At 46.9% G+C, this 25729-nt stretch overlaps 1 protein-coding gene and 1 pseudogene across 3 annotated transcripts; both read left to right on the forward strand.

The window, feature by feature from the left end:
• The first annotated feature begins 8403 nt into the window (after window positions 1-8403).
• Window positions 8404-11617, forward strand: LOC131405300 (granzyme B-like). 3 transcript variants are annotated; one of them, XM_058540369.1, is made up of 5 exons: window positions 8404-8473; window positions 9533-9680; window positions 10211-10346; window positions 10553-10813; window positions 11473-11617. In XM_058540369.1, exons 1-5 carry the CDS (start codon window positions 8419-8421, stop codon window positions 11614-11616), a joined length of 744 nt encoding a protein of 247 aa, XP_058396352.1. In that variant the 5' UTR covers window positions 8404-8418; the 3' UTR covers window position 11617. The 3 variants fall into 3 exon arrangements, with proteins under 3 accessions (XP_058396352.1, XP_058396350.1, XP_058396351.1); XM_058540367.1 differs by having other exon boundaries at window positions 8419-8473; window positions 10553-10618; XM_058540368.1 differs by lacking the exon at window positions 10553-10813 and having other exon boundaries at window positions 8419-8473.
• Window positions 11618-21104: 9487 nt separating this feature from the next.
• LOC131405301 (granzyme H-like) lies at window positions 21105-24240 on the forward strand (annotated as a pseudogene).
• Window positions 24241-25729: the final 1489 nt, after the last annotated feature.

Genomic DNA, 25729 nt, shown 5'->3' on the forward strand with positions numbered 1-25729 from the left:
GAGTTAATATACCAGTGAGGATCCTCTCTTGTGGACACTCAGCAGAGCCCAGGGTGGGCACCCTCTTGGAACAAGGCTTCCCTCCTCTTATCTGTTATATCCTCTATGGGATCAAGAAAAAAACCCTAACCACCCCGCCCCTGTGAGACTGCAGCAATGAAGAGATTTCTGGGAGAGAGGGGCCAAGCCAAAGGATATAAGGCAATGTTAATCCCACTGATTCTGGTCCCCATTATCTCCTCGGAAGTTATCAAGTACCACTTGTGAGTAGCTATTTATGTGTAGGTATTTAGGATGCTCATAGCTGCACAGCCAAAGTCTTAGCATATGGTGCCAAGGAGGGCCAGAAAGCTGACTCCTAAAAGCCTCAAGGGTAGAGTTCAATGTCTTGGTTAATTAAGCATGGTCCAGTAACAGATCCATCCTCATTTTCCAGGTTTAGGAGCCTGAGACAATGAAACATTAAAAATGTTTAGAGTTTTGCAATCACATACTGGAGGTTCTGGCATATGAAGCCAGAGAGAGGACAGAGAGAATAATAGTCATTGGTATTAGTAAGAGAAGGGCTCCTCAGTGGCTACCATATTGTGATGGAAACTCTGTCATATTGTGATGGAAAAGGTCTTTGGGATCACACACTCCCTTTGCTTTTATTCTTCCTTCTCTTGATCTTCATTGCCAACAAGTAGGAGAATGTCATGCCTGGCCCATGAGGGGCAATCCCCTTGGGCCTTAACCTCTCATGGAATCACATATAGTACCTGTTGGAAGTGAGAAGGGCCATTCCTTGCAGCAATGACAATGGCACAATGACATGACATTCCTGCACTCATACATGGCATTTGAGTCTGTTGCTAAAAACCAAATTTCCCTAAGCATGATCCTTCTCTTAAGTTATGCCTAAAATCAGAACCTACAGACATAAAAGGCCAGAACTTGGCCCTAGCTGATTTCATTTGACCATGAGACTCAGCCACGTCGTTGAGAAGAGATTCCTGCCTCAGGTAGGAGTTGTCTCTGCATTCCTACTAGGAAGCTGGGATGATAGTCAGACTTCCTGGGGTGTTTACATGGCATCAAAAACAGTTTTAAGGGAGAGATCAGTCAGTTAAGGAGAGCCTAGATTATGTGTGGGAGTGGGGAATATTATACTTCCATTTTGCTTCTGTAGCAGCAAGGATAAGGGAGGGAGGACAGGGATGGGGAGAGAAAAATGTCTATAGGACAGATATACATTTATGAGATTTCCAGAGATTTGGTATCCACTAGAACACCCTTTAATTTCCTCCTTGTGGCCTACTCTAATCATTGCCCAGCCACCAACAAAGAGCAAGGTCTGGATGTTGAGTTGGGGATAATTCAGTGAAACTCTGGAGTGTGTCAACGTCCGGAGTGCTGAGCAGAGAGAGGACTCCAGGAGGAAGGGGGAGGTTCTTCTAGGAGAACCAGAGTCATATATTAGAGATATAGACAGAAACTTTTATTCTTCAGCCCCACCCTAAATCTTTTCCCAGATTCCTCAAACAATGTAGGATTTGGTGAAGTTTGTGCAGCTGTGGATAAGATCACAGACTTTGGAATCAGATCCCTGCATTCTAATGCCTGCTCCCCTTTCAGTCTTATGAGCTGAGTGATGTGGAACAATTTCCTTACCTTCTCAATGTCTGAGCTTTCTCATTTCTGAAATGGAAGAAATATCAGTAGTAACTCAGATGGTGAGGTGAGCATTTGTGGTGGGTGATCAATAAATATTAGTCAACTTTATGATGTTGTTCATTATTTTCTCATTTGTTCAACAAACTGATGAATCATATATTCTTTCCAGATATATTTTATTATAAATATTCACCTAGATACAGAGTCTTACAATTACAAGTCACAAATGCTTTTCACCATCTTTCACTTTGGCTCTATTTGGTCATATCTAGGAAGAAATTTAGTCCCTCCACTGAGGCTTTTTCCAGGTAGGGCTCTTTCTTAGGAAGGTATCCATAGTATACTCTTTTCCACATGTCTGCCACTTCAGTAAGCGTTTCAATCCTTTAAATTTGTATTACTACTTCTGGATTTGGGAGGACATTCCTATACGGCCCTGGCCATTTGACTAGCCACTGAGCTTAAAAGAAAATTTTCCCTGAATTCCCTCTCCCTCCATTCTCAGCCTAAGCCGCCTATCATGTCAAGGTGGCTATATTCAGGGCCCCAGCCCAACTCTTGAAGAACCAAGCCAAATAGGGAAGGGGACAGGGATGAGGGTGGTGAGGAAGGGCAGGGCCTGAGAATCAGGGGTTTCATGTCCTCCTCTAGCCTCTCCTCCCTGTGTGAGGAGCTAGTGCTTTCCAAATATACTAAAGCAAGGGAGTGAGTAGTGAAACTGTGGGAGCTCTAGCAATTCAGAGGAGAGTCAGCCTGGGCTCGGGTGGACAGAAAGCCCTGAAGTTCTCTACCTTAAAGTCAGCAGAATGACCACCAACCCCCAAGGTACAGAGCAAATAAAGATTCCATAGTGCTGTGCTCTGTTGACCCTGTCATGCTTTGTCTTATCAAGGGACTGACTTGTTCCTTTAGATTGTAAAATTCACCTAAAGCCATGAACTATATTCTGAAATATATCTGTGGTTCCTGTCTGTACAGAGATTGAACCAATCTTCCCAGACACAACTAGATAGAGATAAGGTAACAGAGACTCCAGTGACCACACAACAAGGAATATAGTCCTGGCAAAAATAGTTTGGAAAAGTCACTAAACAAACGGATGACTGCACCACTCCACAAGCAATATGACCAATCCTTCGGGGGGGCGGAGAGTGTGATTTCCAGGTCTACCACATTACAATATGCAAAATGGCCAGTTTTCACTGAAAAATTGCATATAAAGGAGACAAAAAAATATGATCCACTTACAGGGGAAAAAAATAAATTGATAGAACACATTTTGAGAAAACCCAGACATTGTTTATTTGAGAATATTTTAAATTGACTGCCTTAAAAATACTCAAAGAGCTGAAGGAATCCATGAAAGGAGCTAAAGGAAATCAGAATCAATGTATGAAAAAGTATAGAATATCCATAAAATATATAGAAATTATCATTCTGGAGCCAAAAAGTACAATAGCTGAAATGAAAACTTGACTAGAGGGGTTCAACAGTAGATTGACCAGGCAGAATAGAATCAATGAACTTGCAAGGCAAATGAAATAACCCAGTCTGAGGAGCAGAAAGAAAGAAGAATGAATAAAAATGAACAGAGCCTAAGGGACCTATGCGACACTATCAAAAGTACTAATATATGCATTATAGGAGTCTCAGCAGGAGAAGAAAGAAAGGATCAGAAAGAATATTGGAAGAAATAATTGCCAACAAATTTCTAAATTGGATGAAACATAGGAATATACATATCCAAGATGCTCAATGAATTCCAAGCAGGATAAACTCAAAGAGATCCACACTGAGACACACTATAATCAAACTGTCAAAAGACAAAGACAAAGAAAAAAATCTAGAAAGCAGCAAGAAGAAGTGGCTTATCACGGACAGGTGATTCTCAATAAGATTTACAGCCAATTTCTCATCAGAAACTGTGGAGGCCAGAAGGCACTAGGATGATACATTAAAATTGTGAAAGAAAAAATAAATAAAAACTGGATCAATAAAGAATTCTGTAACTGGCAAAGTTGCCCTTCAAAAATGGAGCAATAAAGATATCCCCAGATAAAAAAAATGCTAAGGGAATTCATCATTAGTAGACCTGCCCTACGAGAAAGGCTAAAGGGAATCCTTCAGGTTGAAACATAAGGACACTAGATGGCAAATTGAAGCCAAATGAAGAAATAAAGATCTCTGGCAAAAATAACTACATAGATAAATATAAGAGCTAGTATTACTGTATTCTGGATTTATAACTTTTCATTTTGTTTCCTATATGATTTAAAATACAAATACATAAAACAATCATTGTAAAACTATGGTAATGAGCACACATGTGCAAAGGTGTAATATGTGACAATAACAACATAGAGGAGGGTGGAGCTGAATGTAACTTAATAAATGAATTCAACAAATTGCAGAGTAGGAGATCAGTTGTGTTTGTATAAACCAGCAATGAACAATCCAAAAGGGAAATCAAGAAAACAATTCCATTTACAATAGTATCGAAAAGAATAAAATACCTAAGACGAAATTTAACCGAGAAAGTGAACGAGTTATACATTGAAAACTACAAAACATTGCGGAAAAAGATTGAAGAAGAACTAATTAAATGGAAAGACATCCCATGTTCATGGATTGCAAGCCATATAATGTTGAGATGGCAATACTCCTCAAAGCCATCTACAGAGTCAATGCAATCTCTATCAAAATGCCAAAGGCCTCTTTGCTGAAATGGAAAAGACAATTCTAAAATTCATATGGAATTGGAAGTGTCCATAAGTAGCCAAAAGAACATTAAAAAAGAGAAACAAAGTTGGAGGAGTCATACTTCTTGGTTTCAAAACTTAGTACAAAGCTACAACAATCAAAAACTGTGAGGTACTGCATAATGATAGACATATAGACCAATGGAATAGAATTAAGAACCCAGAAATAAACCCAAACACCTAGGGCCAATTGATTTTTGGCAAGGGTGCCAAGACCATTCAGTGGGGAAAGAATAATATCTTCAATAAATGGTGCTGATACACCCAGATAACCACATGAAAAGAGTGTAGTGGGACCCCTACCTTACTCTATGCACAATAATTAATTCAAAATGGGTCAACAGCCTAAATATAAGAGCTTAAACCATAAAACTCTTAGAAGAAATCATAGGGTAAATCTTCATCACCTCTGATTCGGCACTGGCTTCTTAGATTTGACACGAAAAGCACAAGCAGCAAAGATAAAATAGACTCATTGGGTTTCATAAAAATTAAAAAGTTTTGTGTACTAAAGATGATATCAAGAAAGTGAAAAGACAATCTACAGAATGGGAGAAAATATTTGCAAATCATATATCTGATAAAGGCTGAGTATCCGGATTATATATAAAGAACTCTTACAACTCAACACGAAAAAGACAAGGAACTCAAGAAATGGGCAAAGGGCTTGAATTGACATTTCTCCAAAGATATACAAATGATCAGCAAACAGAGGAAAAGATGCTAAACATCATTAGTCATCAAGGAAATCAAATCCACAATGAGATACCACTTCATAACATATAGGACGGCTATAATCAAAAAAAATAAAGAAAATAAAAGAAAAATAATGTGTTGGTGAAGATGTGGAGAAACAGCAACCCTTGTACATTGCTGGTGGGAATGTAAAATGGTGCAACCACTGTGACAAACAGTTCGGTGTTTCCCCAAAATCTTAGACATAGGGTTACCACATGACCTAGCAATTCCACTCCTAGGTATGTGTTGAAGAGAAATGAAAACATATCATCCACACAGAAATTTATATAGAAATATTTATAGCAGCATTAGTCACAGTAACCAAAAGGTGGAAAAAACTCAAGTGTCTATCAAACAGACAAATGGATAAATTGTAGTATATACATACAAGGGAATATTATTTAGCCATAAAAAGAATGACTACTGATACATGCCACAGCTTGGATGGACCTCAAAAACAATATGCTAAGTGAAAGAATCCAGACACAACAGGTCAAATACTGCATGATTCCTTTTACATGAAGTATCCAGAATCTGCAAATCCATAGAGATAGAAAGAAGATTATAGGTTGCCAGGGGGCAGGGCAGGGCAGGGGGTGGGAGAGGGAGAATGGGAAGTGATTCAGTACTCATTAAGTGTGGACCCACAATTTAATGGGTATGGACACACATTCTTTTGGGTGATGAAAAAGGTTCAAAACTAGAGAGCAGTGGTAGTGGCACAACATTTTGAATGCACTAAATGCCACTGACTTGTACTTTAAAATAGTTAATTGTATCTTATGTGAATTTCACCTCAATTTTTAATAAAGGGTCATAGACATGTTTAGCATAATCCCCTTTTAATTTTTAAATGCAGATATACACGAGAGAAAAATATTAGATCATACTTCAAGACATTAAAGATGATTATCAATGAGTGATGGGAAATCAGGTAGTTTTAGTTGTTTCTTCGTTGCTTAAATTATTTTTAAAATTTTCCAACAATGTTAGGAAATAATTGCATGTTGAATTTTTTAGTAACTAGGAAAGAGAGACTATAGCAATATTGACTAATAGGGTTGTAATTAGTATTTTGGTGGTGAACATGATGTAATCTATGCAGAAATAGAAGTACAATGATGTACACCTGAAACTTTTACAATGTTACAAACCAATGTTACTGCAATAAACAAAAAATTTAAAAAAAATAAAAAAATAAAAAATAAAAAAAAAGATTTTTAAGATCATGAGAAAAATGCTTAAGTTGTAGAGTTAAATGAGGATAAAAGAAAATTGCATTGTATACATAATATGATCCCGAGTATTTAAAATGCACTGCTCATGGTAACAGGCTGTCTGTGGGAGAGAGGCAAATGAGTGGCATTGTTCCTTTCTCCTTTCCAAATTTTTTTTTTTTTTTGTAAGGAGATCAGCCCTGTGGTAACTTCTGCCTATCCTCCTCTTTTTTTTTTTTTTTTTTTGCTAAGGAAGACTGGCCCTGGGCTAACATCTGTGCCCATCTTCCTCCACTATGTATGAGATGCCGACACAGCATGGCTTGCCAAACAGTGTGTCAGTGCGCACCCAGGATCCGAACTGGCGAACCCTGGGCCGCCGCAGTGGAGCGCACACACCCAACCGTTTGCGCCACCGGGCCAGCCCCCCAAATTTTCTTAATGAACATATATTATCACTATAATCAGAAAAGTAATTTTATTTTTTAAATGTCTACTACAGGGCAATCTAATTTGGAAAAAGTAGAGGTTTGGGGCTAGCCCAGAGGCGTAGTGGTTAAGTTGGTGCACTCCACTTCAGCGGCCCGGGCTTTGCAGGCTCGCATCCTGGGCGTGGACGTACACACTGCTCATCAAGCCATGCTGTGGTGGCATCCCATATACAAAGTGGAGGAAAATGGGAACAGATGTTAGGCCAGGGACCATCTTCCTCAAGCAAAAAGAGGAAGTTTGGCAACGAATGTTAGCGTAGGGCCAATCTTCCTCACCAAAGGAAAAAAAATAAGTAGAGCTTGGGTAAATGTGCTTGGTTTGATAAGGAGGATATTTACACTGGAATTATGTATTTTGATACAGAATATTCCTCATAGAAAAACTGTAAAGTACAGAAAATATAAGAAGGAAACTTAAGTCAGCAGACTCTAACCACTCAGAGATATTTAGTTGTTCTTTGAACAGGATTGGGCTTTGGGATATTTAGAACAATGGTCCTTCACTTCCAGTGTAGTGAGATCATCAGCAGAGCTTGTTTACCAAATGTGAGTCTATTATGTGCCAGGCCAGCTCTATCAGAAGTGTGGCTCTCTGGACAGAAGACCTAGAACACTGAAAGGACAATTACTGGTCTTTGGTTGCCCAGCATGTTTTCCACTTGACATGGTACCCATGATTGAGTCATCTGAACTTCCTTTGGGGAACCAGCCCTGTCCCAGTCTTAGTTCACTTGGTTTGGGTGGGACCAACTCCAGCCTACCCAAAGTAGGAATGACCTAGGCTTAAGTCAATCAGTAGATTCAATTCCTAGGGTCATAGTGATTTGTTAATTTAAGCCAATAAATGCCAAGTGCAAGACTTTTGTTAAAAACATTGACAAAAGAGATGGACTCCATCACTCTGAGCATTTGTAATCTAAAAAGAGATGTTAAAAATCCACTAGGAGGGAAGCTGTGATGAGCAATGGCTTGCTATACGGATTGGGTAGATGGTGGCCATGCTCTGTTCCCATTTGGTGCATCCCTCTACCATGGCCCTTCCCATACTGTGCTCTGGTCACCAATGTTTCTGTCTTCTCCACCAGACAGTCAGCTCTCTACGGGAAGGAGAAACACCTCCAATATTCTTGGTGATAGCACAGAGAATGGCCCAAACGCATGTCTGCTAAAGAAATTATCCAGATGGACATAGCAACATGGAAATGAGGTTTCGGGGGCTCCAACACCTCTACTGGTCAATACCACAGCCCACAGTCTCCACCTTCTACCCTCAGGCTCATGCTCGGGGCTGGAACAAGTGGTCTGCACTGAGTCATCTGCTGTGGGCACTGATGTGGTCAGCGCATGGTTCTCACACAACCACCCAGAGGACGTCATCAGGCAGAGGGAGTCGGGGCGGGGAAGCTTTCCTAGAAAGCCATCTATGATAAAGTACCACAGAACCTGAGTGGGACTTGAGGTCACTGAGCCCACCTGCACCTCCTTCCTCTCCTGGGGGCTATAAGAGAGCAAGGAGGAAGCACCAGCAGCTCCGACCTGGGCAGCCTTCCTGGAAAGATGCAGCCTCTTCTGCTCCTGCTGGCCTTTTTACTGCCCCCCAGGGCAGAGGCAGGTGAGTGACCATCCCCGCTCTCGGGGGTCCCAACCCATCCCACAGGGTGCACTGATCTCCCGCCCCTACTGCACATCCCTAACCCATCTATCCAGCAGCAACGTTCTGAATCCAGCTCTGTTCCCACCTCAGACACCAGAGTATGATGCTGGATGAGCTACCAGCAGGAATGGCAGGGCAGAAGGCTGTTCTCAGGAAAAGCCAGTGGGTGCTATTCTCTCCCCAGGTCCTACGTTTGCCATCTGGAAAGTGAAACTTAACTACATGTGCATGGCAAAGGAAAGGAAACTAGAAATGAGAAAATAATAAATCTTCCTGCAAAGGCCACAGTGGGCCTGGCTTCCCTGTCGGGGATGAGACAGGTGCTCCCCTCAGTGTCTGCTCAGGAGGGAAGCCCAGAGCTCAGCAGACCAGGAGCTGGTGGGACCTCTGTCCTCAGAGGACTGCTGGTGCCATACTCAGTCCCAAGGCCCCTCTGTCTCTTCTCCAACTCTGCTTTTCTTCCCAGGCATTGAGCAGCTCCCCTCTTTCAAGGATGGAGCCACTGTTTGGCAGACCCCAACATCCCTGCTTTCCGGAAGCCCACCAGCACTGGCTCCGCCAAGCCTCATTCAGAGACCCATTGGGGTCCATTCCTTCATGCAGCTAACAAACACTTTTTGGGCACCCACTACCTGTCAGTGCCTAGGAAACAGGCTATAAGAACATCTAGATCCCTCAGCTGAAGTCCTGGCCACTGGAAAGTAGCACTATCCTTAGACGGGGTCCTTAGAAACGCACGGGAAACAAAGCAAAATCAGGAGAGGAATTTTCAGGTGCCTCTAGGACTTTGTTGTCTCTAAGACAGATATGCTCCTTCCAATCATCTGCGGAGGACAGATTCACAGACGGAGCCTGCTCCTCTTCCCTTTTCCAGAGGAGGAAGTTGAGGCTCCTCCAGCCCCTCCCAACTCTGGGCCATCCTGGGCTCCCAGACGCCCAGCAGTCCTGAGCCGTCAAGCCGATGTCTGCCCGGTGGACTCACTGAGTGCACACAAGCAGATCAGACTTTTCCTTCAGGGGAGATCATCGGGGGACACGAGGCCAAGCCCCACTCCCGCCCCTACATGGCATTGGTTCAGTTTCTGGTGAAGGAAGGACGGAAGATGTGTGGTGGTGCCCTCGTGGGAGAGGACTTTGTTCTGACGGCTGCTCACTGCTTGGGAAGGTGAGGGGCCGCAGACAACAGACACCTCCTGAGACCCCCACAGGGACTCCTGTCCTTTACCCAGGGGCTACAGCCCAGGGGAGCTCCCCCGGCTCCTAGTAACTTAAGGCCATGCGAGCTCATCAGAGGAGCCATCTGAGAGCGTGACTGGGGGATGGAAAGGGAGAAATAGGACAGGTAAGCTTTGGGGTCAGAGGTCCAAGGTGAGAGCTAGTGGCCCAGTTGAGAAGACAGAACACACTGAAATAAAGCAGCTGTGGAGGATGAAAGCCTGCATGAGGGTCAAAATGCAAACTCAGAGGATTTTCACAATATTTCCTGAGGGCAAGAGAAAGCTTCCAGAAGCCCAACACTCCATGCCACTGAGAAGCACAGGGCACAGAGTCACTCCATGCCCGGCCCTCACCTTGTCTTGATTTCCCCTAGTTGCAGCCCTGGCCTGACCCAGCTGTCACCTGTCCTTCATGGCTCCTGGGCTGGATCTCCTATGACTCCACACCCCCCACACTCCCACTCTGCTTTCTCTGCAGCTCAATCAGTGTCACCCTGGGGGCCCACAACATCCAAAAGCAGGAGAGGACCCAGCAGGTCATCCCTGTGAGAAGAGCCATCCCCCACCCAGGCTATGATCCTAACAACATCTCCAACGACATCATGTTACTAGAGGTAAGGAAACCTCTCTGCTGCTTCTGCTCTCCCGGGTCCAGATTGTTTCCCCTCCCACTGCGACCTATCCCTTCCCTCCTTCCCATCCTGGCCACCTGGCTACTCCCAAGTGGCTCAGGGGAGAGGGAAGACAGTGCAGCCCCATTGTGGTGTCCAGGCCCAGGAGGCCATTGGCTGAGCTGGACTTTCTTGCCTCTTCTCATCAGCTGGCAAGAAAGGCCAAGCAGACTGCAGCTGTGAAGCCCCTCAGCCTGCCCTGGGGCAAGGCCCAGGTGACGCCCGGACAGGTGTGCAGTGTGGCCGGCTGGGGGAGAGTCACCCCAATCGGCCCAAATTCAGACACTCTGCAGGAAGTGGAGCTGACCGTGCAGGAGGACCAGGAGTGTGAATCCCGCTACCCCGGCATTTACAGCAGGGCCACCCAGATTTGTGTAGGGGACCCAAAGAAAAAGAAGTCTTCCTTTCAAGTGAGACTGAACATCAACCTAGTTTGGCTCTGAGGAGAGGGGTGTTTGGGGAAGATCTGGGACCTGTTCCTCCAAAAAGTGGGATCTCCTTCACCCCTTGGTCACTGATCTTTCTCCTGGGGAGAGAAGGGGGGATCAGCCAGAGTGAGGAGTCACGGGACTTTTGCATGCTCCCAAGGGGCCAGTGATGGATCCACAAATGGCATTCCCCCGGGTGATGAATGTTCAACACTCTGCCCCATGCCGGGCACACGTGTTAGAAAACTGTGCTCCCTGCTGTGCAGAAGTTAAAACCACGTGGCTCCTCAGAGCTGGCACCCATCTTGGATGATGGGCTCACCCCCCGTGCTGAGTGTCGGCCCCACCTGCCTGCTTCAGTGTCCTTAAACAGTAGACTGAAGCACAGTCCCACAGCACCTTCATGGGGAGAGGATCCGGGACCTGGGGAAGGACAGGGAGCTGCCACCTGAGTGAAGTGAAACAGTGACAATGTCCAGGGTCAGGACTGGGCAGCTGAGGGGCCCACAGGGGCCGCCCTCCCCTCTGATCTCCCACATGGAGGCCATGCAGGAGGCCTTCTCTGAGAGGGGGTTTGGGATGGCAGGGAGGGCAGGACCAGGAGGAGAACTAGCTCAGTCCTTCCCTTTCTCTGTCCACAGGGAGACTCCGGGGGCCCTCTCATGTGTAAGAACGTGATCCAGGGCATTGTCTCCTATGGACGAAGTGACGGGTCACCTCCACGGGCCTACACCAAAGTCTCGAGTTTCCTGCCCTGGATAAAGAAAACCATGAAAAGCCTCTAACTGCAGGAAACAGACCATCTTCTCTGGCGCTCATCCAGAATCACACCAGCAACTAAATAAATGTCTCTTAGCTGAGTGGGAACGTCTGGTTTCTTGTTTATTCATTGACCCTCATTCACAGGCACCAACTCGGTGCTTAGAAGGCCAATGACACAAACGTGCTCTTTTCTGCTTCCTCCTCTTCCCACTGCCAGCACCACCTCCCCCAAACCCCATGCAAAGCTGTCACCCAACTCCGTCTTATCAACACTAGTCTCTCCAGGCCCTGGTCTTCTGCCCGGGCTGAAGTTGAGCGCCGTCAGGAGAAAACATGAACCTCTCTGGTCCTGGGGCTCAGGGTGAACTTCTTACCTCCTTCCCAGTGTTATATGGCAGAGAGGAAGGGGGATAACACCATGGGTCCCAGACACCAAGCCGGCACAGCCTAGTGCTGCAGCTCAAGGGCACAGCCCCCAGCACAGGGGAGGGGAGGGGCTACCTGAGCAGGACATTTCTCTCCCACAGCCCGGGGAGCTGGCACGGAGTGGGGTGAGTCTCTTGAGAAGCTCCTGTTCTCACCTGGGCTGAGTCTCCCCCCTGCCCTCCTCTGAGCTCAGGGCCCAGCTCGGCCTCCAGTCTCCTGGCTACCCCTTCTCCATCCCTGCTTACCAGTGAGGGTCCTAAGAGTCCACCAACTCCTGTTCCCTCCAGACAACAGTGCTCTGAGCTGGCCCCTTCCTCATAGCCCTCCCATCCTGGACCCCGAGAGCTCCATGTGGTTCCAGCAGGGCCTCCGCACTGACATGCCAGCCCAGCTCGTGCCCTGGCAGAGAGGGCTATGGAGGACCAGGCCTGTGATGGAACCAGGCAGGGCCCATGGAGGACAGGGCAGGCGGGTGTATACCAGAACCTATGGCCCCACTTCTCAAGTGGCAGGGCCACCTCAACCCCTCACATCCAGACCAGTGTCACCCCTTGTGCTCAGGGTCCCCCGGCCACCTGGTCACTCAGTAGCCTGAGTGCCTTTCAGCCTGTCCCTCTTAGTCCTTGCTGGCCTCTAGGGGTAGACCCCTGCTCACCACCCAGGGCTGTATCAGCATTTTGAGTTGGCAGGAGCTGCTCTCTGCAGTAAGACTAGAAAGCACAGGATGCCCATCAATCAACAAACACGTGCTGATCCAGGACCTAAGTGCTCTGCCGTGGGATACACAGTGAACCCAAGATAGACTCTGTCATCTGGACCCAAGTGACACTGACAGTGTGACTTTCACCCAAATCATTTAACTCTCCCTCCCTCCTTCACATGAGTGCACGTGGCCTAGATCTACGTGGGAAATCCACAGGAATAAAGTATTTTATTTTTATTGCTGATTACAGTCTGTATGAATGTTATCACATGTGACTCTAGAACAGCAAGTATGGGATTTGGAAATGACGTTAGTCATTTAGTTTCTAGAGTGAAGTTACCAAACTCGGTTCACTGGAGCATCCTCATCACCTAGAGGAGAGGGCAGCTGGTGGGGAGGAAGAAGACAGGAAGGGCAGCCTTACGTTCATTTGCTTTAAAAGCAGCAGGTATGAACATCATTGTCCAGATTCAAATGGTAGGAAAACTATATGATGCATTTGCTTGAAGGCGCTTAGAGTCTGACTCCAAACTCCCATCCAATTGGACCAGCCAGAAACATGAACCCTGTCGTTACTGCAGCTCCTGCCTGCGCAGAAGCCAGCTAGAATCTGGGAGGCTGATACAGTCTGGAAAAATGGAGAAAAGCCTCTAGTCTGCAGGCCTTCATTGTTACTCTGCATCCACCATTTCCAAGACCACCCAGACTTTTGGACTTTAGGAGGTTTTTGGCTTGGAGGTCACACATAGGGTAGGTGATTCTTTGCTGAATGAGGATCTCCCTGTGTTGGGCTCACCTTGTCAAATACTCCCAGAGGCCACCCCTCCAAGGTCTTGCCACTAATATGGGGCACTGCCCAGGGGCTGAGCAGAAGTCCCAGCTGGGCTAAAGCCCTCCTACCCCAAATACACACAGCACGACCCTCTCGTGACAAGGGATAAATACTCTGGGATCATGTAACCCTCAAAGGTACGGCCTTTCCCATCTTGTTGTGCACAAAGCATACAGCAACCCAGCCTCTTAATGACCATGGGCACTTTCACAAGGGAGAAGCAGTGAAGTTACGGAGCTCATCACTTGGAGCTAAAAAAAATCCCTGCATCTAAGACGTACTAAGAACCTGGCTCCTCAATGGAAAAAGACAAAAAGGAAAATGCAGAAAGCAAAACAAAAATAATATTTTATTTATTTATTTATTTATTTTTGTGAGGAAGATCAGCCCTGAGCTAACATCTGTGCTAATCCTCCTCTTTTTGCTGAGGAAGACCGGCTCTGAGCTAACATCTATTGCCAATCCTCCTCCTTTCCGCACGCCCCAAAGCCCCAGTAGATAGCCGTATGTCATAGTTGCACATCCTTCTAGCTGCTGCACGTGGGACGCGGCCTCAGCATGGCCAGAGAAGCGGTGCGTCGGTGCACGCCTGGGATCCGAACCCAGGCCGCCAGCAGCGCAGCGCGCGCACTTAACCGCTAAGCCATGGGGCCGGCCCCAAAAATAATATTTTAAAAAGTTGCCCAGGGGTCTGACCCGGTGGTGTAGCGGTTAAGTGCACGCGCTTTGCTGCTGGCGGTCCAGGCTCGGATCCCAGGCGCTCACCGTTGTTCAGCTTGTCAGGCCATGCTGTGGCGGCATCCCATATCAAGTGGAGAAGGGTGGGCACAGATGTTAGCCCAGGGCCAGTCATCCTCAGCAAAAAGAGGAGGATTGGCATGGATGTTAGCTCAGGGCTGATCTTCCTCACAAAAAAATAAATAAATAAAATTTGCCCAGCCACATGCATGTTTAGTTTAGTTATAACATTGACTTTGAGGAAATGGTTCTGTGCTGTAAAGCAAGTCTGAGAACCCCTGTTGTAGGTCTTCATCCTCCTTTGAGAGATGACAGGGAGCAAAGTCCCAGGAGGGGGAAGTGACTGACTGAAGGTACCACAGAGTCAGGACACAGCCTGGACTGAGCCCAGGCCCTGATGGCCGGGCCAGCAAGAGGCCTGACATGTTGTCTAACACCCTCTCTGTGCTGGCTTCCTGGCGTCCCTGAGCAAGAGGTGAGCTTCTCTCAGACGTCTCCCTGGAGAGAGAACCTCGGGCTCCTGTGCAGCCACTCTGGGAGAACTACTCAAGATACCTTGTTCAGTGAGCTGAAGTCTGCTCATGGGCACATTTAGATGGAGGTGGATAAGGACCCTAAATATGCTGATTCCTTCAAATCTCCTTTGTCTGTGGAAGTATCTCCCTGCCGCACTCCCCACCTTTGAGGAAACGATCCTTCTCTTGCTTAAAAATCTCTGTAACGAAAATTTGAAAATAAAAATACATAAAATATCTCTGTAATGACCTCAAGGAAAAGCCTCTATGCACAAAACCCACTCACCGCCTCCTTCCTTCCAGCCCCACAAGAAGAGTCAGGTCCCAGGATGTCGGGGAGAGAATTGCCAAGCCAGCTCCTGGGGGAGAGACGCCCAGAAGACTGCGAGATCTTGCTAATCTGTTTTGGGAACGTGTCTTGGGATGGCTCTGCCCTTCCTGCCCACCACCACACTTCTGCTGGGCCCCATCTTTGTGAACTTACAGAACTCACAGGGTTTATTTCCTGTCTGTGTATCCCACACAACACAGCTTTTGACCAGCAAACATATTTCACCATAAAACAAGCGCAGCAACGGGTTCCTTTTTATCATAGGCCTATTGCTAGATTACATTCCTCATCCACAGATTCAGGAAGCTCAGTGAACCTCAGGGAGGACAAAGACGGCCACATCTAAGCACATAATAGTGAAAGTAGTGAAAACCAAAAAGAAAGAGAAAAAGCTACAAGTAGACAGAGAGGAAAATATTATTTTGGGAGAAACAACAACAAGAACAACAATGAGCTCCCATCAGAAATAGTAGAAGTCAGGGGGCCGGCCCCGTTGCTTAGTGGTTAAGTGTGCACTTTCCGCTGCTGGCAGCCTGGGTTTGGATCCCGAACACGCACTGACACACTACTTGTCAGGCCATGCCGTGACAGTGTCCCATATAAAGTGGAGGAAGATGGGCACGCATGTTAGCTCACGACCAGTCTTCCTCAGCAAAAAGAGGAGGATTAGCATGGATGTTAGCTCAGGGCTGATCTTCCTCACAAAAAAAAAAAAAAGAATAGAAATAGTGGAAGTCAGAAGACAGTGACATGACATTAGTAAATGGTTGAAAGTAAAAAAGAAATAAGCAACCTATTTCTGGAATTCTATGTCCAGTGAAAATACTGTTCAAAAATGAAGGCAAAATAAAGATGTTTTCAGAAAAACAAAGGTAAGAAAATTTGTTGCCATCTGACCTGCACGGCAAGAAATACTAAAAGAAGTTCTGCAGGCTGAAAAGAGACGATCCCCACTGTCGGCAGGAAGGAGAAAAGAAAAAGAAAAATGTCAAATGTGACTAAATTTGAAAGACTTCACGTAGATTTATTTCAAAGATTAATGACTAAGACAAAAATGCTTTAGGATTTGTGGCATATTTTAGTAAAATGTATGACAAAAATAACTCAAAGGCTGGGAGGGAGGATAAATGGAAATACATCATTACAAAGCTCTTATATGAAGTGGTATAACATTAATTCAAAGTAGACTGTGATACGTGAAGGAGGCGTATTGTAATCCTAGAGTAACCATTACAATAATACACAGAGATATGACTAAAAGCCAATCAGATAGCAATATGATATTCTTCAACTGAACCCTATCAGTAGTTGCATTAAATGTAAGCAGATTAAACACACCAACTAAAGGGCAGAGATTGTCAGTCTGGAAAAAAATGCAAAACTCAATTTTGTGCTGTTTATAAGAGACACTCCTAAATCTAAAGACATGGATATGATGAAAGTAAAATAGCAGGAAAAAAAAGATATATCGTGCAACACCAATCAAAAGAAATTAGCCTTGCCCATGGAGTGTGCTGCTTCACTTTAGCATTTTTGGCCACCTGTGAGATCAGACAGAGTGTCTCAGTAGAATTTTTATTTCCATTTTTCCCTATTTTATTTCCATTTCTCTTAATATGAGTGAACTTGTTCCATTATTTTTTAAATGTATTTTACTGTGAACTATCAGGTCTTTCACCTATTATTCTATCAGGTTTTTGTTCTTTTTCTTCTGGATTTTCAGAGTTCTTTATATATTAGATAGATTAGCTCTTTTTGTTTGTTTGTTTGTTTATTGCAGTAACATTGGTTTATAACATCATATAAATTTCAGGTGTACATCATTATACTTTCTGCATGGATTACATCATGTTCTCATGCTCACCACCCAAATATTAATTACAATCCATCACCACACACATGCCTAATTATCCCTTTTGTCCTTCCCCTGCCTTTCCCTCTGGTAACCACCAATCCAATCTCTGTCTCTATGTGTTTGTTGTTGTTATTATCTACTACTTAATAAGTGAGATCATACGGTATTTGACCTTCTCCCAGATTAGCTCTTTAATTGTGATATATGTTGCAATAGTTTTTTTCAAGTTTGCTGTCTGTATTTTGAATTTGCTTACACTGTTTTTGACATACAAACTTTTAAAAATTATTTTTTTACATATGAAAGCTCATTTATCAATCTTTTCTCTTCATGTTTCTGGATTTAGAGTCCTTGCTAATAAGGCTTTCCTCTTTCTAAAGGAATTCCTTTTATAAAGGAATTTGCCCATGTTAATTTCTGGTGCATGCATGGTATTATTTTGTATATTTGAGTCTCTTATCTATTTGAAGTTTATTCTGATGGTTTATCAAAAATATGACTACAACTTAATCTCTTTTTGTTTTTGTGAGGAAGATCAGCCCTGAGCTAACACCTGCCAATCCTCCTCTTTTTTTTGCTGAGGAAGACCGGCCCTGAGCTAACATCCATGCCCATCTTCCTCCACTTTATATGGGATGCCGCCACAGCATGACCTAACAAACGGTGCGTCGGTACACACCCGGGATCCAAACCGGCAAACCCGGGCTGCCGCAGCAGAGCGAGCGCACATTACCGCTTGTGCCACCGGGCCGGCCTCCAACTTAATCTCTTAACAAATCACTATGCATTCGTTCCAACATCATTTGTTAAAAAGTCCATCATTTCCACAATGATTTGAAAGTCCTCCTGATTATAAACAACATTTCCATGTGTACTTCGGAATGTTCTGGATTTTCTGCTCTGTTTCACTGTTCTCTCTGTCTATTCCTGAGTCAGTGTCACACTGTTTTCAGGAAAGAAGTTTTATAAGATGTCTTTATATCTGATAAGACCACTCCTCTCCCTTACTAGTCTTTTTCCTTTTTGACATAATTTTCCTAGCTAATCTTGCTTGCTTATTTGCCACATATATTTTAGAAATTGTCTAGAACTTGTGTAACACTAGGAAGAGATTTGGTTTTCTTATTAGAATCACACTAAACTTATATATTAGTTTGGGGAGAAATTATACCTTGTTGGTGTAGATCCATCCTATCTGAGAACTAAGACGATCATCTATTTCTCAAGTCTATTTTTGTGTTTTCAGGAGTATTTAAAAGTCTTCCTCAAATAGGTTTTTCACAACTTTGGTTAAGATTTTCCTAGCATTTTGTGTTTTTTGTTGCTACTATAACAGACTTTCTTTTCAATTACGTCTTCAAACTTATGGTTGGTTGTTTATGTGAAAGCTGTGGATTTCCTTCTAATTTTAAAACAACTTCGAGCTTACAGAAAAGTTGCAGGTACAATACAAAGAATACTTTTGTTTCCTGAGCCATTTGAGAGTCAAGTTACTGACCTGGTGCTCCATCACTTCCCAAACACTTCAGTGTGTAATTCCTACAAACAAGGATGCTCTTACATAACCACAAACCTACCATCAAACCCTAGAAATCAACATCAATATCATCTAATCTTTAGACATCTGATCATTAGCCTTAATATGTTTATTTATTTGATTAATCCCCACAGAGATTTATATAACAAATCTCCCACGTCCTCGTCTTCCCCTAAGTGGGTCCCCTCCTTCCCCCACACAGGCTCTGGCATTCCACACCGGCACACCCTTCATGCCAATGCCCACCTCACCCTAATCAGGCAGCTCTGACAAACTGCATCAGACTGCACCCCTGTAGAGGCCGCTGTCCCCCACTTGAGCTCTGCTACCACCTACTAGGCCAGCCCCTTGTCTGAACACCCTCCTCACCCCACTTGGGCATCAGCTCCCTGCACTGGGCTGCCATCCTCACCTCACTTGTATTCGGACACCCCAAGCAGCACTGCCCAGTGCAGGGTTTCGAGCCAATGTGAGGTGAGCAGAGTGTCCACACAGGAGGGAGGCCTGGCCTGGGCACCTTCCTCACCCCGCACAGGCATGGCTGGGACTCCTTGCTCTGGCTCACTGTGGCTTCCCTGCAAGAGTCACCACTGACACTGTGCTCAGTCTCTTTAACTAAGGCTCTATCACTTTTTAAGAGAATTGGGAACAAGATGTATAGAACAAACAATGTATTCAATTCCACAACTCTCTCCTCTTTTTCCATTATGGGGAGGTGATCAGGATAACTCGTTCAGCAAATGGTACTGGGACATCAGAAATGTGGCTCTCTGGGCAGTGCTGTGAGAACACTGCTTTGGCTCCCTGGCATCTGTTCCCACACCACGTGGTATCAGTAATTCACTAAGGAGAATAACTTTGGGGAAAATCAGTCCTCTTCCATTCTCAGGACACGTGGTGTGGACAGAGCAGACTCCAAATGATCAAAGGCTATGACCCAGGCTTAGAGAGATCAGTGGTTTCAACTCCTCTGACCAACTCTACACGCACCTAAAGCAGTGTGGCCGACTGTGCCTTGCTATGACTGCCCCTGTGTATCTCCCATCCCACAGGCTCTTCTTATAGGACTTCACACTCCTCCCACTGAGAGGCGAGGTCTACACCCTTTCCTTTTTAATCTGGTTGGGGGTTTTTGTTGGCTCAAGCAGTGGAAGATGGTAGAATGGATGCCATATGACTTCAAAGTCTACGTAATAAAAAGAACACAGCTTCTGCCTGGCTCACTTTCCAGCAGGTGCTCACTCTGAGAAAGCAAACCATCCTGTGGCGAGGAATCCCGTGCGCAAGACTACTTGAGAGGCCCCCATGGAGAGGAACTGACGTGCCTAGGGGACAGCCAGCACCAACCACCGGGCGTGTGTGAGCGAGCCTTCAGGTGATCCCGGCCTCCAGGCGTCAAGCCTCCCCTGACACCAAGGGGAGCAGCAGGGAGCTATCCACACTAAACCCGGACCAAAATGCAGATTCATGGGTGAAATCACCGTCACTGTTGTTTTGAACCACTCAGTTCTTTACTAGCTGGAACAAGTCCTCTTCAACATTACTCCCACACTATTCTGTCCATGCCTCTAACCAGGGCCCTCACCACCCTTGTCTGATCACTGAGGCTTTTGTCCTCTCGTCCAGAAGCAAGGAAACTCATCTCAATACCCCTAAGTCTCACACAGAAAGGGGCCTCAGTAAATGATCATCCTGATGGTCAAAAGAGAGCCAAGAAAATGAAGATATTCTTGGACCTATCATCATAAGACTCAGGTTGCTGGGGCGCAGGGACCCACTACTGGCTGATCAACATCTCCAGGAATGCTAAATGACCCAAGCATAAACCAATCAGGCCACTGAACTGTGATGGACTCAATGAGAGTTTGTTTTGGTCCAATGAATATCAAGTCTAGGACTTTATTCAAAATGGTGGGATAAGAGAAGCTCTCTTTTTCGCAGAATATGTACACTTAAAGAGGGGATTCCAAATATTCCAAAAATACGAGGCTGGACTGGTGGTCAGATAGGAAGTGGGGTTATCATTAGGGGTGTTCGGATGTGTGGAGCCGCACATGCCCCTAAGGCAGGTCCAGCCTCTATCTCCCACCACCAATCAGAACCCCCACCACGGCCCTTATGATCCTGTACTCTAACCACAGATTCTCAGGTTACTCCAGCCAACCGCCAGCTTCTCAGGGGCAGGAGCCATGTTGCTCATCTCCCCAGACCAGCTTGCTAAATAATCATTCATGACTTCTTCGGGATGGAAAAGAGCCAAGAGCTGAGAAATGGAGACATTCTTGATTCTTCTGTGTTCCAGCTTCTCTGCTGGCTGCAGCAAAGGCTTCACATTCTTGTTCTTTCTTCTTGCTTTCACCTTGTGACTCAGTACTGGGAGCACAAGTGTGGTGACAGTGCTACTGTCACTTATCCCGAGCCAGGGAATGTCGACAAACCACCTTGCATGATGGCACAGGAAACCCAGAGGAGCACAGGTCTAGGAGGTCTCTGAGGTCCTGAGCCACCCCTCCTGTCTACCCCTCGGGGTCCATGTGTCTGGAAGGAAGAAACACCAGCAGCTCTGACCTGGGCAGACCTTCAGGGAATATGCAGCCACCCCTGCTCTTGTTGGCCTTCTTCTGCCCCCCAAGGCTGGGACAGGTGAGTGACCATCCCCACTCCAGAGGCGTCAGCCCATCTCACAAAACCTTCTGTACTCCTGACCCTTCTGCCCTGCAGAGTCAGCGATTTTACTCAGTTTTAGCCCAAGAACTTTTTAGATCCCAGCTCTCATGCTAAACCTAGACTAACAAGTCCATAGCTGCATAGACACTCAACAAGGATGGCCAGAAGGAAGGGTGTTCACTAAACGATTTAGTAGGTGTGAGCCTCTCTTATCATCTGGAAAGTGGGTTGCTCATAGAAAGGCATTTGGCAGAGGATGTAAAGCTACAAAAGACAAGAAATTAGAATTCCTCACTCCAACCCAGGAAAGGGCAGCTCAGAGGAACGGGCTACAGTATTGGGAGTTACCTCTGGACCCAGATTAACAACCAGTTACGTTTCTCGGTGCCCTCCACCCCCTCACTCCTGCCCAGGAGAGGAGCCCAGGGTGCAGATGATCTCAGAAGGGGCTGGATGACTGCACCCAGGGCTCCCCTGTGGCCTTGGCTCTGCAGCAGGCCTGAGCAGCCCATTTTCAGCCCCACCTCCCCCTGCATTCCCAGACCCTTGGCTGTTCCACACAGTGCCCTCCCCCATCCCTGTGGCCTCCAGTCCCACCAGCACTATCCCCACCAAACCTCAGCCTAAAGCTGAGTGAAGGCCATTCATTCACACAGCCAAAAATGGTTACTGAGATCCTAGGATGGGTTAGACGCTAGGACGTGATGATTTTAGAAAATCCAACTCCATAGGCTCACGGACAGATTATTAGAACAAGGCACCAATCACAGTGTTAGCAGAGGCTCAGAGGGGTCAGGAGACTCACTGAGACAGAAGGCGTCAGGGGAGCCCCGTCCAGGATCCCTAGGGCTTCACCATCATGAAGAGAGAGTTTAACTCCTCCATACTTTGTCTGAAGTAGGACGTGGAGAACAAGCACTGTCCCCCCTTTTCTCACAGGGGTTCTGAGGCTTCATGTTCAGAGAAGGTTATTCTGCTGCAAGGAGAACCCGGGAGCTCTCTACTCCAGAGTCTGCAGGGCACTGTAGACCCTACCCTCAATCACCACCTTTCGAAACCTTCCCTCTAGTCCACGGCCGCTCCCAGAAAGCCCATCTTCCAGTCTTTCTTTCAGAGGACATCATCAGGGACATGAGGCCAAGCCCCATTCCAGCCCCTACATGGCGTTTGTTCAGTTTCTGGTTAAGGAGAGAAAGAACAGGTGTGGCGGTGTCCTCCCGTGAAAGGACTTGGTTCTGACACCTGCTCACTGTTGGGGAAGTTGAGGGGCCACAGACAACTGACACCTCCTGAGACCCCCACAGAGACCCTGTCCTCTGTCCAGGCGTGCAGCCCAGGGGAGCTCCCCTGGCTCCTGGTAACTCAAGGTCACGAGAGCTCATCAGAGGAGCTAGCTGAGAGCACGACTGGGGGATGGAATGTGACAAATAGGACAGGTAAGCTTTGGGGTGAGAGGTCAGAGGTGAGAGCTAGTGGCCCAGTTGAGAGACCACACTGGCCAAGAGGGCAGCTGTGGAGGATGAAAGCCTGCTTTAGGGTCAAAATGCAAACTCAGAGTATTTTCACAATATTGACTGAGGCCAAGAGAAATTTTCCAGAAGCCCTAACCTCAGTGTCATTGAGAAGAACAGGGCACAGAGACACTCAGCGCCCAGCCCTCCTGTAGCCTCAATTTCCCTAGCTGCAGCCTTGCCCTGCCTTGGCTGTCACCAGGGCTTCATGGTTCTTAGGCTGGATCTCCCCTGACTCCACACGCCCCACACTCCCACTCTGCTTTCTGTGCAGCTCAGTCAACGTAACCCTGGGGTCCCACAACATCCAGGAGCAGGAGAGAACCCAGCAGGTCATCCCTGTGAGAAGAGCCATCCCCCACCCAGACTATAAGAATTTCTCCAACGACATCTTATTACTAAAGGTAAGGAAACCTCCCTGCTGCTCTTGCTCTCCTGGGTCCAGATTGTTTCCCCTCCCACTGTGACCTGTCCTTTCTTTCCTTCCCATACTGGCCGCCTGACTAGTCCCAAGTGGCTTAGGGGAGGGGGAAGACAGTGCAGCCCCATCGCGGTGTCCAGGCCCAGGAGGCCATTGGCTGAGCTGGACTTTCTTGCCTCTTCCCGTCAGCTGGTGAGAAAGGCCAAGCAGACTGCAGCTGTGAGGTCCTTCAGCCTGCCCAGGGGCAAGGCCCAGGTGAGGTCCAGACAGGTGTGCAGTGTGGCTGGCTGGGGGAGAGTCTCAATGGGCCCTGTAGCAACCACTCTTCAGAGGGGGAGCTGACCAGGCAGCAGGATCATGAGTGTGAATCCCGCTTCCAACGCTATTACAGCAGGGCCTCCCAGATCTGTGTAGGGGACCCCCAGAAGAAGAAGACCAGCTTCAAGGTAAGGTCTCCACCATCAACCTAGAGATACCCTGGGAGAGAGGACCTTGGGGAGCTCTGGGGTATGGGAGTGGCCAGATCTTCATGCCTCAGCCTGAGAGCTTGGGCAGCCTGGGTCCACGAATCCAGTCTTTAGTTTTTCCCCTGAGCAGATCAGGGGTGCAGGGTGAGGAAGGATCAGTCAGCCCACAGCAGAGTTCTCACTAAAATTTCCCTGAGGATTGGAGAGAAAGCCTTGGCCTGGGTGGAGCTGCGAAGAACAGTCAGAGTCAGGCTGGAGCCCTGGGATAAGGGAGGTGACAAGTCCTGCCCTGGCCCTGACCTTCCACGCAGCCTCCTATCAGAGACCACCCACCCCCAGGAGGTGGAGAGGGCAGGACCCAGAGGAGGCCAGCTCAGTCCTTCTTCTCTCTGCCCACAGGGTGGCTCCGGTGGCCCCCCCTTCTGTAATAACGTGGTCCAGGGTACTTTCTCCTGTGGACAAAGTAATGGGACCCCTCCAGGAGTCTTCACGAAGGTCTCACACTTCCTGCCCTGGGTAAAGAGAACAATGAAGCGCCTCTAACAGCAGGCCTGAGGCTGCCCTTCTTCTGTGTTGACCATATTTTCTGGGGCAGAGGCAGGAATCCCATGGGGGTGGGCAGTGGGATGGCAGGGCCATAATAAATGGATCTCCAGTGCGAATATGACTGAAATCCACTGATTCATGGAACCACTTTCAATATGCAGCAACACTGCTCCCGGCTGCCCTCTGCTGTGAACTGTGGGCTGTACTTCCTCCTTTCTCCCTCAGGCCTCCTTCCCCTCAAACCCCATGCTGTCTAGTTTCTCAGTCACACCACTGTGGTGCTTAGCCCTCTGCAAGGGCTGAGGCTAAAGGCTGCCCAGTATAAAAGGACAACCTTCTCCCCCAAGAAACGACCCTCCCTGGGCCTTAGAAATTTCTTTCCTTCTCTAAGCCAACTGCCATCACCAAGCCTCCAACAATTGAGCCGAGAACGGAGCCAGGCAGTGGAAGTAGAGTAACAACCAGGGCCTCTCTCTCCAGTGGGGGCAGCTTCTCCCCGCCTGGACAGCCAGGACCATCTCCAGTTTAGATGGAGGATCAGATGCTCCTTCGATGGCCCTCAGGTGCACTCGGGTCACATTCCCTGCCCTGCTCTGGGCCCAGCACTGAGTTCAGTCAACCTTCCTCCCTGGCTGACCATCACACACCAGCCCCTGTTTTCCATCTGACTGCCATGGCCACCTGCTCCTTTCCCTTCCAGCCCACCCTCTTTTGAGCCAGCCTCTCTCTCATCTCCCTAACAGAGTTCCCAAAGCCCCGTGTGAATTCTCCTCTATTGCTTGTCCCTGTCATACCTGAGCTCTCAGCCCACCTGATGCCTATCAGAGGAGCCAGTATCTACTTCCTACCTGGGCAGAGACAGTTCAGGCCTTCCATCCACCAGTATCCCCAGGGCCTCAGCCACCAAGGCCTGTGGAGTCACTCAGCAGCCTCAGCCCCTTTCAGACTGACCTGACTCCCCCTGCTGGCAACCTGGGTTATGGCAGCTTTATGAGCCCGAAGGCTCCAGAGCTGCTGGGCTAGAAAGTACCACTTTGCCATCCATCAATAGATCAATTGTTGACCTCTCTCTTTGGGCCAGGCACATAACAGGCTCTGTCCTTGACATTGGGACATTTACATGAGGGAAATTTCCTCTAATTCCCCTGGTTCCTCCCCTTCCACCAGGCAGGTCAGTTTGGCAGATGGATCTGCATTTGGAATCCACAGGAAATCTTGTCTTGAAAATAATTAAATTCTCTGTATTTTATCATTATTGCACATTACAGTTTCACATGGGTGATCTTCTTGATTCCAGAAGGGCAGTGTGAAATTGGAAAGGACTTGGAGACCCACAGGTCCTGAGGTTCCCAATCTGTGCTCAGTGGATTCCATGTCCGGAGGGGAGAACGGGAGGGAGGAGGCAACGGTGGCAGCATTATCTTGTTTATTTACATGTAGAAGGCATGGACCTCAGTCCACCAACCCACAAAATGCCACATTTCAAGGCAAGACGTGAAATGTGACATTCACATTCACTGTGACCCAGACGACCTTCTTTTAGGATCTTGTATCATTCAAACACCCCCAAAATGAGTTGGCTGTGAC

Source organism: Diceros bicornis, chromosome 5 (genome assembly GCF_020826845.1).
Source record: "Diceros bicornis minor isolate mBicDic1 chromosome 5, mDicBic1.mat.cur, whole genome shotgun sequence".
NCBI classification, from domain to species: domain Eukaryota; kingdom Metazoa; phylum Chordata; class Mammalia; order Perissodactyla; family Rhinocerotidae; genus Diceros; species Diceros bicornis.